The 14,709-nt window shown below is 37.2% G+C and overlaps 1 protein-coding gene across 2 annotated transcripts in view; it reads right to left on the bottom strand.

The window, feature by feature from the left end:
- LCORL (ligand dependent nuclear receptor corepressor like) overlaps window positions 1-14,709 on the bottom strand; it is an 85,534-nt gene that overhangs the window by 53,305 nt on the left and 17,520 nt on the right. Inside the window, exon 2 of one of the 2 annotated variants that reach the window (XM_064511380.1) lies at window positions 1,610-1,675. The exons of the other annotated variant lie outside the window; for it this stretch is intronic. Within the exon in view, the coding sequence (XP_064367450.1) occupies window positions 1,610-1,675 (66 nt within the window). The remainder of the gene's footprint in view (window positions 1-1,609; window positions 1,676-14,709) is intronic. 2 annotated transcript variants of the gene reach the window in all.

The following is a 14,709-nucleotide window of genomic DNA, read 5'->3' as shown; positions in this document are numbered from 1 at the left end:
CAGGCACATGTACTGGCATACAAGAGAAAAAATTAGTTTTAACATTTTACATTTTAGGTTACCATAAATTTATATTTGCAGGATAAAAGGTCAATAGTGCAGTCCAAAGTCACTTGGGCAGCAAATATCAGACAATGGAGATGATAAATCTCAAATAGAAGGTCATAAGAATTCTACAATAACAAGTGCTAAATAAACTAAAGCTTCTCCCAGAAGACAGCTCAAATATATACATGCAACAACTACAAAGAAGTAATGTAACATTGTATTGTGGACTATCAGGCTTTAACTGTAACATTTGTACTCTGGTCATGAGCTGAGTAGTACACCTAACATCCTAAACCTCCAAACTGCTTTCAGCCTTATTGCACAGAAGACAGAAAATGCCCTTAATTTTCTTTCAAAATTTAAACCTTTTGATATCAAGGAATAATTAAACTTTAATCACTAATTAATGTAAAGCCTAACACTTTGCAAGTCACTGGAACTGCAAAACAGGAAAAAAAGATACTGTACACTATTACAAGATTAAGAATGCCCTGTTCCCTTTCCAAAGCAAAAACATGCTTGTTTCAATCACAGCAGATGGGAGTACTATTCATGAAAATAAACTTCAGCCCAAATTTACACATTTCTTTACTGCTTTAAAAGTCTCTATTGGCATGCATAGCTTTATAACTGGCAGAAAGATATTCTTAAAATACCAGTAAAATAGCATTTCAAGTTCTCCACTTTCCCTTGAAAACATTGTGTTAAACATACAATACAGGCCAAGGAACTTGTATAATCTGAAGAGGACAAAACCCTAATCAAGTTAAAGAAACCATTCCAAAGCTATTTCAAGCAAATATATACTGTATATGCCACTGTCTCATGTACTGGCAGTATACAAGTCACAAGCTCTACAAACTGTACTATCAACAAATAAAACATGAAGAAATGAAGAGGTAGGCAAAGGGACATTCTGATAACAGAAGGAAAATTTTTGTAAACCATAAAAATGAACTTGACAGTACGCCTCCTCTTAACACTTCAAGGCAATTTTTTGGTTAATGGCTGATAAGTCATTAACTTAATTTATATACTTAATTTAATTGACTAAAGACTCAGGTGTTATTAACTGTTATTTCAGCAAAACCAAAACCACATGTGGTAAGGATAGGTGTACAAGGGTGGTAGAAAAATGCAAGAAAAAAGCCCAAACTTTCTAGACAACTACAAAAACAAACTAGAATTCCTAATCTTCCTTTTCCCAATTAAAGTTGATAGTAAGCTGAACTTGTTCTCCCTTTCTAAGAGCTGTCCAGAAAAAATTGTTAGTAGGGCATGCAATATTCCAGAAAAGTAAATCTTTCTCACGCAGTTACTCAGGCATGCTTAGTTAATTAAAAATTTCCTTGCATGAGAATAAGACCTACTTACAATTTTACCTTGTTTTGCATATGCACAGTACAGACAAAAACAATACAGGGTCATATATGAAAAACAGGTAAGAAAGAAAACAACTGAAGATTTCCTTTTCAGAATTCACCAAATGCTTTAAACTACCTTTAACTAAAAGAAGAGCTAGTAAAATAAAGCTCATTGCACTAAAAGCTGGCTCATTTACCTTCAAATAAACTGAGGTCTCTTCGTAGCCTTGGTCCATAAAGCCCTTCTAAAATACTTTCAAAACCTGAAAATGAAAGAAACATTTAAAATAGTAAACCAAAAGTTTCTTAAAAGAAAGCAAATTAGAGAACACTGGCAGCAAATATTTTGAAATTCTGCAGCAGTTTAGGAAATTGTTGCATTTATCACACAAATATTTATTCCTTCTTCTATAGTACCATTCAACAGAATTAGAAGATAAACATAAGACAAGGCAATTGCCATCTGCACAGAATCAGCCTATTAAGCCATGCCCCAACAACCTCATTAGACTTAAAATAACTGCCACAGAATCTTAAAGGTGGGAGGATTAACCTCATAGCTCTACTCAAGTGAAGTAGCCTTTCTTACATTGAGAAGCAGAATCATATATGACAAAAAAACAAAGCAAAACAAAACTTTAAAAATGAGAAGTTTCTGATTCTGATCACCAGCATAATCTGAATAGGCTAATAGTTCTATGAATGTAAAAAAGAAACTTTATTTTGCTTTTTGTGTCATAACAGTTCTCTCTCTAGTCCTGCATATCTGTACAAAAACGTTTTAAAATTGAGGATTAGATAAATCCAATTATTTTCCAGATTTACCAGCTAGTCTGTGTTAGGTATTTGGCAAAATCACTGCAGCCAAGGAGAAGACAGAGCAAACCAACGGAAAAATAAAACAGAAGAGGAGATCCAGGACATTTGATGAAATATAGTGAGAATTTATAACATCCTCAGTATAATAAAAAGGAAGTTTAGTTCAATATAGAAACATTTTCCAATTGTCCTCTCTTTTCTCCTACAGACTTCCAAATAATAAGCCTATTTTCAACTAAGAGGATAATTCAAAGCAGCATTTGGATGTTCTCATTCTTTATACTCCAGACCTGTCCATATTAAAGATGCAGCTATTTTACAGTACTTTGTGAGACTACTTTATCATGCCATTACATAAAACACAGACATCTTCAGGAAACAATTACTATCAATAGAAAAATCTTGGAATTATAAATTTGCTCCTCAGCTCTAACAACACAATATACTGCTGTTGTATCACAAAATGACATTAAACTTATTGTTTTAGATTGTATATACTAGTGTATGAGGAGGAATAAATATCTACCATACCCTAATTAGTATGTTAAATAATGTTAGAATCCTAAAGCAGATAAGAGAAGTTATCTTAACACAGAAGAACTGTTTAGCTTGATTAGTCACATTCCCTTAAAAATTGCCTTTCAATTCTGTATTCACATAACTATAGTGATTTTTATCTATTAGTTTATATTTATATAATTATATTAAATGTATTATAATTGTAATTACTATAAATCTATGGTTTGTACTATAAATATATATACTTCTACTTCAATTTTCCCCCTTTTTTGTAATAAATGTGGTACTATGCAGGAACACAAATTGATTGACAAAACTACTGTCCTCTCACAGATTTTTTTAAAATACAACCTACAAAAACTAGAAAGCAAAAATCCAAGACCCAAGCGTACACTAAAAAATATCTTAAAGTATTATCCACTGATGTTAGATTCAATGCAATATAAATTCACCTATTAGCATTGCACAAATTCTCAGTTCTTCTGGCTTCAAAAAATTATGGACAACACAAAAGCAAAAGAGATGAACTCTGAAGTTAAAAGAGCAACCATTTCCTTAAATACAAGTGTAACAAAATATATGCTATATGTATAATTGTTTTCATTAACATTATACTGCAAGCCATTTTAGTGAGCAGCTAGCCAATATTTAGGTTCTTGCAAGTTATTCTCACTGGGTAAATACAGCATTGGTATGAAGTATCTCTTGGAAACAGTTCTTATTCCAAAAGAACATATACCAACTTCCACTACTCTACACTTTGTAAACCAAACAGAGAATTTGTTTACAATTCCAGTCAGCCCCCCCAAAACTCCCTGTACTTCCTGACAGCCATTTACTGTTTTTTCCTTTTTTTCTGGAGTGGGGGGTGGGAGGGTGTTCTTTGTTCCTGCCTTTATTTTCCTACTTGCATTTATCTGCTTGCCCTACAGCCTGTTTCTCCACAAACACTAGCACACAAAAACCAGCTCTGTGAACTCTTCCTTAACAAAACTGCTATTTTCAGATCTCCATGCAGCTTGTATTAAGGATGGTGATTAGCATACTTCTTTTTTTCCCCGCTGAACAAAGGATGCGCCAACCCACTTCACTGCTAATTCACCACATTTAGTTTCATCCCACCCATCCAAAGTGAAAATACTCTTACAAATCCTCCCAGAACTTACCCCTTGAGCCACGATTTAGACTTACTCAACGTGAATATTTACTTTTTTTCTCCTTGGATACTAGATCCTTTCTTTCGAAAATTCACTCGTATGACTTAACAACCTACGGCCTTTTTCCAGCACTTATTCTAAAGTTTTCCCAGCAAAAATGTATACTGTTTTCACTTTGTACAGTTTTCTACAAGGTCTAAGTTCCTCTGCTCCTTTTCAGCAGGACTGATGACATTTTTAGTTCAGTCTAAACAGAAAAAGTACATTTTAGTTTCTAGTACAGCTACTGATGAATATTGGCATTATTTCATAAAGTGTAACCACCTGAACCCAGGAATTTCAATAAAATTTTGTTTTACTTCATGAGACAGTACACACAAGAAAAGAGTAGAAGCAGTTTTGGGACTCCTCAGAATCTGACAAACCTACAGACAGAATCAGAATACAAAGGTTCTTCGCTTACCCCTATATAATGTACCAAGCAATCAAAAAAAAATCTGCTCTGAGTCTACTTGACAAAACTTTTCACATCAGTCTCTTAGGTGCTGATCACCTCCTTGATTCCGAACTGGCTTTCTAAACTAATGTTTGGCTTTCTTCTCTCTCCAGACATGTTCTGGCTGCAAACTCAACAGAAACAGTTTGCTCTGTTATTTTGCATGTCAATTTAATCCCCTTTGCCTCTACTAAAATTCTTTTCCTACTTGTTTTACTTCTTATATCTTCATGTAACAAGAGTATCAGCTCTAGCCCTTACCCAACACCCTTTGCTCTAAGTAAGTGAACTGATACTTAGGGTCTTGCAACTCTCTTCACGAGAAAAAATTTATGATACAGCTAGTCTCTTAACACTGTCTGTTTATTAACTAAAATTTTTCAGTTTGCTTTCCTGAACAAAGTAGTAAACAGTTCTTTCCCCCCATTAATCCCACGGGTCTTTTTTAGTACTTATCCTTTAGACCCCTAAAAGCTCTTCTCTTACAATCATCCTTTATCAAATCTATTGCTTTCCTCTGAGGAGGGGGAGGCTGGAAGTTGTGACTTCCAGCAATAGGAAGGGGGTTCTCTTTTTCCTCTGGTAGACATTTGGGTGCAGACAAATGTCTGCAACAGACAGCCCAGACAACAAGTGAGGAGGAAGAAGTTCCGTCAGGTTGGGCATCTGAGCCAAGGGGTTGTGATCCATGCCACTAAAAGAAAGCATTAGCTGATAATGTTTGGAGACTCCCATATGTGGGGAACAGAGGCATCCACCCACCAGCCAGACTCGCTGCCTTAAAAGGTCTGCTGCTTGCCCAGGGCCCAGATCTCAGATCTGGGATGGTATAGAAAGACTCTTCAGGTTCACCTGGCCATTGCAGTAATGCTATTTGACACTCCTCTACATGGCCACCATACTACCGCCAAGGCAAAGCTTCAGCAGACTGAAGCTGACTATGGGGCAGCAGGGACAATGGTGAAGGGCTCTGGGGCCCAGATGCGGATCCAGGGGAAAGGCTCTGACAGGAGCAAACACATCCTGTGGGTGAACAACTGTCTGCACAGCTGTGGGCAGGACTTCAGCTTTTATGACAATAGGATCCTCTCTGAAAAACAAGGACTGCTGGTGAAAGACAGAATCCATTCGATAAAGCAAATCATCACTTTCAACAGGCTTACTAACCTAGTTAGGTTGGCTTCAAAGTAGTTACATGAGGAAGTGGAGACTGAAGCCCAGAAAAAAGTGAGAGAACGGCAGAGGAGATATATGCACAGGACAGCACAGCACAGTCTCCTACATTCCCCCTGAGTAGGTGGCATAAGCAGGGACCCATCCCAAGCAGTGTACCTGAATGCACGCAGCACAGGAAACAAGCACAAGGAAGTCAATGCGCATAATTGACCTCACTGGGATTACAGAGATTAGTGATATAGTTCACACAACTGGATCACTGCAACGGATGGATGGATACAGGTTCTTTAGAAAAAAGAAATGGGGAAGCCAAGGGGGCATGGTTTACAATTTGTGCAAAGGACTTGAATGAATGGAGCTTTTCTATAGAGTAGACAGTGAGACAGTTGAGAATTTATGGGTCAGGATTGGGCGGGGGGGGGACAACAAGAGGAACATCATGGTGAGTGTCTGCTACTGACTTAATTCAACAGGAAATGGATGATGCCTTCTAAACCCAGGAAAATGCTGCACAGTCACAGGCCACAGTTCTCATGAGGAATATCAACTACCTTGACACCTACCAGAACAGAACATAAGGGCATAAGCAATTCAGGAAATTTCTGAGGTGCTTCAAGGACAGCTTTTGATGAAGGTGGTGGACAAGCTGAATAGGGGAGGCACTCTGCTGGACCTGCTACTTGTTAATAAGGAAGAACTGATCAGGGACATGACAGCTGACAGGAGAATTGCCTGCAAAAGCCATGAGATGGTAAAGTTCCAGATCCTGTGAAAAGTGAGGAAGGCAAGTAGCTGAATAATTACCTTGTGCTTCAGGAGAGCAGATTTTGGTTGTTCAGGAAACTAGCAGGTAGGCTCTTGGGGTGGAGGGGAAAGCAGCAGAGGAGGCAAAGCAGCATCTGGGGCTCAGGAGAGCTGACTCACCACCAGAGACAGTCTGCTCACTGCACAAAACTGCACTGCAGTGTGCATGAAGCAAGCAGCATGTCAGCCTGGCTGAGTAGGAGACTCCTGTATGAACTCAAACTCAATAAGGAAGTGTACAGAAGCCGCAATAGAAACATTGCCTGGACACACAGGGATGAAATTAGGAAAGTCAAGGATCAGCTGGAATTTAAATTGGTGAGGGATGTGGAGGGTAAGACAGACAGACTTCAGTAGGTACCGAAGCAAAAAGACGACTAAGCAAAAGGGGATCCCACTGTTGAATGAGGTAAGGACATGTAACAAAGGACAGGACAAAGGCTGAAGTACTTTGTGCTTTCTCTTCCAATGATTTATACTGGCAAAGGTCTGCTCTCAGGCTTCCTGTGTCCCTGTGACTAGCAGCAAACTCTGCAGGGCATGAAGTACTATCCATGCTAGAAGAAAATCAAGGTAGGGACCACCTGAGCAAACTGCATGAAAAAGTCCATAGGACAAGATTGGATGGCATGTAAGGGTACCAGCTGATGTCACTATAAAGCTGTTATCTATCATCTTTAAATGGCTGTCAGAACAGGGAGAAACTCCCAATGGATTAAAAAAGGCAAAAAATCTCATGTCTGTGCAATCTTTTTCCCAGCTGGTTCAGGAAGAGAAAAAGGTCAGGGGTCCCAGCAGTATCTGAAGTAGGACTATCTACTGTTAAGAACACTTCTCTGTCTTACCCCTGAGCTAATAACTAATCTAAGTTTACTCATCAGCCCAGAGCCACCTGCAAAATCCACTATTCATGTAGCCTTATGAAAAAGAGGGAAGGGGAAATGACGGCTTGGGATAAGAATCTACTATTACTGCTAATTACTACTACCATCAGAAAACACTTATTATGGCACCAGGCTCATCAATGACCTATGGAACATGTTCCCCACACAGCAGAAAGAAAAAGTGTGATAAAGCTAGAAGTAGGACTGTTTTACTACCTTGCCTAAACCAAAAGTCTTAAATTGGGCCACGGTCTATAGCAAGGTCTTGTTTTAGGTGAGCCATTGTACTAACTCTTTACAAAGTCAAAGAAATTGCAAGGGTAAGAGTAATAACCATTACTGAGCAATTCAACCATAGTTAGTCTGTGAATTAGTCCCACCATGTCACTTAATATTCTGTTGAGCCTCTCTCTTTGACCAGTTTACTCAGAGAAAACCACTCCTCCATACATTAAAACAGAATCTAAAGACTTTTATTTTGGATTTAATAATTATCTCTTTATTTAAAATCTTAATGACAAACTAGCTTTCAAGTGCTCACAGAGCTATAGAAGCTATTTCAGCTTTCTATAACACTTATTACTGTCAACTATGTAGTGCCTGCCACATCTTAAAAGTGTATCTCTATTCGAAAGTGTATGTGGCAAAAGTATGAAATACAGGCTGTAAAATTCTTTGTTATGAGAAACAGAATAATGATCAAATTGATGCATTCCAGGCAATTTTCCCAGGTGGCGCATGTTGTACAGACTTTTACAGAGGTATTCAAGCAACACGAGGACTCTCTCTCATTGCATGTCCAAATTACAATCATCTTTCACCTATTCTTTACATAGTGTGGCTATTACTATGAAGGCCACTCCCCTGTTTAATCCAGACGCTAGTAAATAGCTGAGCTGTACTTGTCACCGTGGGAGCTATTCATCTATAGAGTAGATCGCCGCCGCTGCCCTCCCCCCCCCCCCCCCCCCCCCAAAAAAAAAACTACTTTGCACCAAGTCTAGAGAGAAATAATCACACAATTGTAGGCTTAGTATTTTTAACACAATGACTGGCCTGGGTTAACTTTGGAACATTGTAAGCAAGCAATTTTATAGTACAGATTGAGGTCAAACATAAGAAGTATAAAAGTTCAGTTGTACATTAGCAATTGTTTTTCCACAAGTTGAACTTCCATGATGGTATTTTAGAGAGGAAATATAGTTATCCTAACCTCCTGGTTAATCCCAAATCAATTCCATGTCAAATTGTATTCTTCCTCTTCCCTCCTCATATTGTGTAGGTGATCACAACTGAGATTGCAAATGTTTTCAACAAATTGATTCAAACAGCTCAGATCGTGCATTACAAGAACAGCCAAAAAGAACAAACTTCACATAATAAATTGAAGTTGACATCTGAGTATTGCTTTCAAATGCATCAGTTGGCAGATCAGAAGATATGGGAGGTGATTACTGTATAGCTGGAAAGAAGACAGCAGTATATGTGCAGGTTAAATTAAAATGCTTGATTTGGTACTTTCTTCACCAAATTCATTTCTGGATTCCCTTAGTATTGTTTATGGCCATATTAATTCATGTATTTATATCCTCTCTTTTCAAATAAATGTCCACTTAATAAAAGCAGATATATTTCCATCCACTCTTGACTCAATCCTTTGCAAGTCGTTTTTTTTTTTTCTTTCATTTACATGTTTGTGTTTCAGTAGTAATCTAATTTCAGTGCTTTAGCTATAGGGTTTCTTTTTTCTTTTAGTATTTGAAATGTTACTAAAATTTAATTTAACCCTTTTTCAATTAAAAACAAAAAATCCCACCAAAAGCAAAACCCCAAGAATGCATGCCTTTTTCTTTGCTCTTTTACTCAGTGCTAGAACGTAATAATGCTAAATAATCTCAAGGAAGAGCCTCATAAGACTCAAGCAAACAACATTAGTTATAACTGATGCAGGCATATATTGAAGTACTTGTCTACAGTCACTTGGAATAGGATAACTTGAAATCCATGTAACCACCTACCACACTGTTGCCACAGAGAAAAACAGAAATATCAGTGAAGAAAAACCCTATAATCCAACTTCTGGTCATACAAATGACATCATAGTAAGTTAAGCAGGAAAACCCTTCATTTATACTTGCTCCCTGTCTGCTGCAGCTTTTTACAGTTTAGGAAGATAAAAAGCAGATGGACTGATACTTTTTGGTCTGATATTTATCTAGGTCATACAGACCCTGTTTTTTTCAGATCCCTAGATGCAAAGCAGAAACAGCAGATAAGTGTCATTTATGTAGACATACAAAATTCAAATGGAAGAGACACACGCATAACAATACTTCTTATCCAATTCATACTTACTTATTTTTCATCTTAATGGTGAAAGACTCCCCATTAGCAGAGATCATATCGCTCTTGTGTGCTATGTGTAAAGGAATTTGGAACACAGCAGGTACTTGCAAATCAAATTCTGCTCCCCTCCCCCATCTTCAGCATATTCTCATTCAAGACAGAGTGTAAGACTCCTGTACACTGCTTTGATGGACACATGCATGAGTATTTTCACTTACTACAATAAAACAAGACTATGTTAAAACACTGCAGCCTTGTGAGGCACTGAAGGAAAAAAAAAAAAAAAAAGAAAATCTTGAGGATCTGTAAGACAGATCTTTGTTAATCCACCTAATAAAGTCAGCAAACCATGTGTTGTAATCTTCAGAACTTGCTGCTCTCTAAAAATTAACTTCTCACAGGAACTTCCATCTCCTTCCACTTTGTGACTTACTATATTATGAATCACATTTGAATTATAATAGTTTTTAATATACAGTCTCAGTTGTTTAAGTCCAAATAAGTTGTTACTTAGCTTTTTAAATAAAATCAGGCATCATCACCCCCCCAATTTAAGAAAAAGGAGCTGCTAAATAACACGCATCACCAAGGAAGATCTATGTCTACTGCTGGTTTTTGAGTTCTTCTGTTCAATACTCTAAACGAAGTAAATGGAACAAAAAGTTACAGGAAGAAAAAAAATCTGCATATTTTAGGCCGTATGGAGTTTAGCACACTAATGCTGCCTTCTAAATCAAAGCTGAAATGTTAAAATAGGTTCATAATTGCCGATTTCAATTCTTAGAGGACTGTAAAATTTAACAAATGGTCTTTAAAATGTAATTAGGAAAATCCAGAGAATAGGATTAAGCTTAATAAGATTGTGCACACTATTGCCAGACACAGCGTTAAAATGAAACTTCTTTTATTTTTTAGTACTCTATAACAGCATTGTTACTTTACTTGCCTCTTAGAGAAACTGGAGTACAGCTAAGAAGAGTTTAATCCATGCTTCTGCATTTTCCTTTGACCATGGAAACATCACTATGTAGCCTTCGTGTATTCCGTTCCCATTCTGAAGTCACACATCACAATCTATATTTAAAGGAATATTTCCTGATCTGTAAGTAACATTACACAAATTGTAGAAAGAGGCTCAGAAACTGAAGTCACATTGGAAAGCAATTATGGACAAGCAAGGACAGAAAGACAGGCCCTATGTACGCCAGTCTAGTGTCCTAGACAATAGGCTAACCTCTCCTCCTTAACCACTAGCCTCCTTTGCCCCATATGCTTTTAAGTAGTAATAACTTCATGGCAAGGTACAACACCAGCTAAAACCTTCACTGATAACAGTACTCTTCAACTGTCCTTGTGCCCATCAATACTGATGTTACTACAAGAAATTAAAACAAATGCAAAAGTCCCCTTTCCCTGGTGTACAAAAACATTTAAGCATTCAAAAATAAATAAATGAAGAGTTAGTTCTACCATATCAGAACACTAGAAGATTTTTTCCCTTGGCACTTTATTCTCTTCCACTTAGCTAAAAGTGATCCCCTTCTAATAACTATGTGCAATTAGAAACAAACAAAAAAAACCAACAAAAAACCCCACAAAACCAAAAAAAACCCCAAAAACCAGATAAATGACAGAGAACTTTCAGTGATATTTCTCCCCATTCTGTATAATTTCAAGACTTGATTATTTAGTTTGGCTCAGTACAGAATTATATCTGAAGGAAGTTTTATGGTTTGCATTACTCAGTAAGTCAGCTACCTTGAATTTAACTAAATCGTACCACAGAGAGAATCCAACTTCTTTAGTTCTGTCAAGCATTAGAACTGCCCTTTTCTAAATAAGTAATCTAAGCAGGCAAACACCATGTCTTTCAGAATGAATAACCTTTCTCCTCTTCTGTAAGTTCTCTCTCAACAGAGCTTCAATATTTATGTTTAAATACAGGCGCAAAAGTAGGAGGCAATATTTTGTTTTGGCTTTCTAAGAAGGCACAGAAGACATTATCTGCTTTTCTTACAGATTACCCCTTTCATGAGAATTCAGCTTGGAACCCATGCTTTGTCATTTTTTCATTTCTAATTATATAAAGTTAGAACTTTCCAAGTTATAACCCCCCAGCCATTTTACAGGTGTTGCTTGCATTCTGTGTTCCACTGTATCCAACACTACAGAACAACACTTGTTCCCCCGAAGAAAAAAAAAAAAATTTTTTTTTTTTTAAATGTAGTGGTCTTCTGGTTCTAAATGACTAGGCAGAAAAAAATAATTAACTGCATCAGAAACGTTGAAATCTCTTAAGAATATATACGTTTATTATTCATCCATCACCAAGTTACTTTGGTATGTCAGACTATTCTCAATTGATTTAGCAAGCATTTTGTAAGTTTTCTGTAGCACTAATTTAAAATTTTTGAAAATGTCCAATAGTTATGTCAATCTTCTACTCTATTACACCTATTTATCTGTTTCTCATTAGGATACAAACAGCAGCTCCCTTATTTGTTAAAGGAAAATACTTTGTATAGAAGAGTTCTTTTTGTATTTTATAAGTAAAGAGCAGAATGTCTGACAGAGTAGCTTGAGGTGTTAATACTTGAGTTTCTTCTACCTCTCCCTTTGTTCTACAGGTCAGGAGATGCTTTCTCCCCACACAAACCCCCCTCCCCCCAAGGAAGCAGAAGATTTATTCATCTCAAGTCTGTTTTTTATTTACATAATTACCCAAGTCCACAATTAACCTCTTTAAAAAATCTACTATAATAGCAATAGTGATTTGGAAATGATCTAACAAGTTACGAAACCACCAAGGTATTGAGTTAAAAAAACAAAAACAAGCAAACAAACTTTGTCATTTATACAGATAATGATAAAAAATAAGCTAACTTGCTGGGCAGAATACCAAGATCCAAAGCAGGACAATGGAAACAAGTATACTTATTCAAATATTTTCCCCCTAATTTATGTTATTACAGAACATCTTTGCAGCAAAACTTATTATTTGACAAAATTCTTAACTAAGAATGTGTTCAGAAATAGTCAATTTTCCTTGCATATACATATATAATTTAGGACAGCTTTTGCACAAGGGATGGGACAGAGAAAGGGTCATATAAGAATACTCATCCAACTCATATGTACATTTTGCCTATAGCACCAGAGAAAGTATTCACAGAATAGAAAGTTCCAAAATATTTACCTCAATGCACTCTCATTTTCTTTACTGTATTGATTCAGATCCGTGAGCAAACAGGAACCAACATACCAGAGATTCCAATGTGAAAGGGAGGAAATCCTCTATTTAGACTCCAGCACAAATTCAGAACCATAGCTAAAAAAGACATTTGTCCTCCTCTAATGCAAATCTTGACTCCAAAAATTAATCTAGTTGAGGACACTGCTGCTGCTGCCAGCAAAGAGAGATTAGATAACCAGAATTTGCACGCTCTTGACAATGAGATGTGAAATGGGACTACAGAACAATTTCAGTTCTAATAGGCCACTTCTCAGTTAGAATAAAAAACCTTGTTTTCAACCCTCCACATGGTGCTATCTTCAGGAGGTGCAGATGGTGAAAGCATACCTTTCAAGAAGGGTATATATGACAAAAGAATCAGTCAGACCATTAAGCAGCTCAGTAGAATGCAAAGAGGGAATATTCATCCAGTGCTAGGAGACTGACATTGGCCATACCTCAGAGGCAAAACAAAAAGAGGAAGTGTCCTGCTCTCTGCCCCCTGCCCCTTCAGTTGTTCATCTATTTTAAAGAGAAGTGTTGGCAGCCACAGAAACATTAAGATGTAATTAAGTAATGACCAAAATTAGCATTGTCAGAGATTATGTCAACTTTTCAGGTACTTTTAAATCACAGTAATACAGATGAGATTCAATTAAAAAAAACAGAGCATCTCCACACTCCAAAGTAATCTTCTATGCCAGTAAGAATTACTGCCCTTGTTGCCCCGTGAATGGGGGGGGGGGGGGGGCGCGCGCATATGATACATATGAAATTAATTTTAGCTACAAACTATAGTAAAAGGTATAATGGCAGCAAGATATTTGGTGAGATTTGTGCATTATTTATAATTTGAGAAGCATAAGCAAGACACTTCAGACAGAGTTCGCTGTGGGTAAGGGTTCGCTGTGTCACACAGGGAAAGTTATCAAGTTATCTTCACATGGATTTAGTATGAATCTTACTGGACATGAAGATTAACCTATACTTTATGTATCTGCAAGTCAATGAAGAGAGCGTAGCGTTCTGTCACTGCTTATGGTGACCAGCATTGAAGCAGCAAACCTTCACTGTCATGTAACAGGCAAAATTCTTTCACAAGTTAAGTTTTATCAAGGAATGAAACCATAAGTCATTTTTTTATTAAGGAATCAAGAGCAAAGCTGATCAAACGCAAGTCTGAGTAAATCAGTGTAAGATGCATCAGGCCCCTACAGTGATCTCGGGTCTCTTCTGTAAGAACATTATATCCGACTGAACTGCCTATTGCCACTTCTACCTCTGTGCTGATCACTTGTTGGGTCTGTTAAGCTGGCCAGCCCTGCAACAGAACACAGAATTGCCCATAGGCTGCTAAGGGCTCCAAGGCACCTCAATATGTTTCACATAAGTGCTGCTTAGAAATTCTTCAGCCACTGAAGTTTACCCTACCTCCTTTCTTTGTTCAAAAGACTACATAAAACAGTATCTTGATACCATATGTTGCTCTGAACTGTGCTGGTGACAATCCGGGCTGGTTGCAAGTTTATAGCTTGTACCCTTTAAGAACATCCAGACAGAGTAAGTCAGTGTTAATAAGATATCAAGCATTTTTCCAAGATGGATGATATGTCCTTATACAGTATGAGGAAAGTTATTCCCAAGACTAAAACACAGAAGCAACTGTCTCTTCTGGAGACCATGCGTTTCTTAACCATGATTTTAAGGTACAGAAGAGGACCAAAAAGTCCACTTATTTTACCTAAAAAGCTCAGGATTGATAGGCAAAGGCTTCTTTTCTTCATGAAGGCCTAATAAGATGTTCACTTATTCTTCACAGAAAAGTGAAGTCCACAAGCAAATCTGTAATAATAAATAGGTCACA

This window comes from Dromaius novaehollandiae, chromosome 4, assembly GCF_036370855.1.
Source record: "Dromaius novaehollandiae isolate bDroNov1 chromosome 4, bDroNov1.hap1, whole genome shotgun sequence".
Lineage (NCBI taxonomy): Eukaryota > Metazoa > Chordata > Aves > Casuariiformes > Dromaiidae > Dromaius > Dromaius novaehollandiae.
Note: the sequence above shows the minus strand (reverse complement) of the source record. Positions and strands in the feature narration are given on the sequence as shown.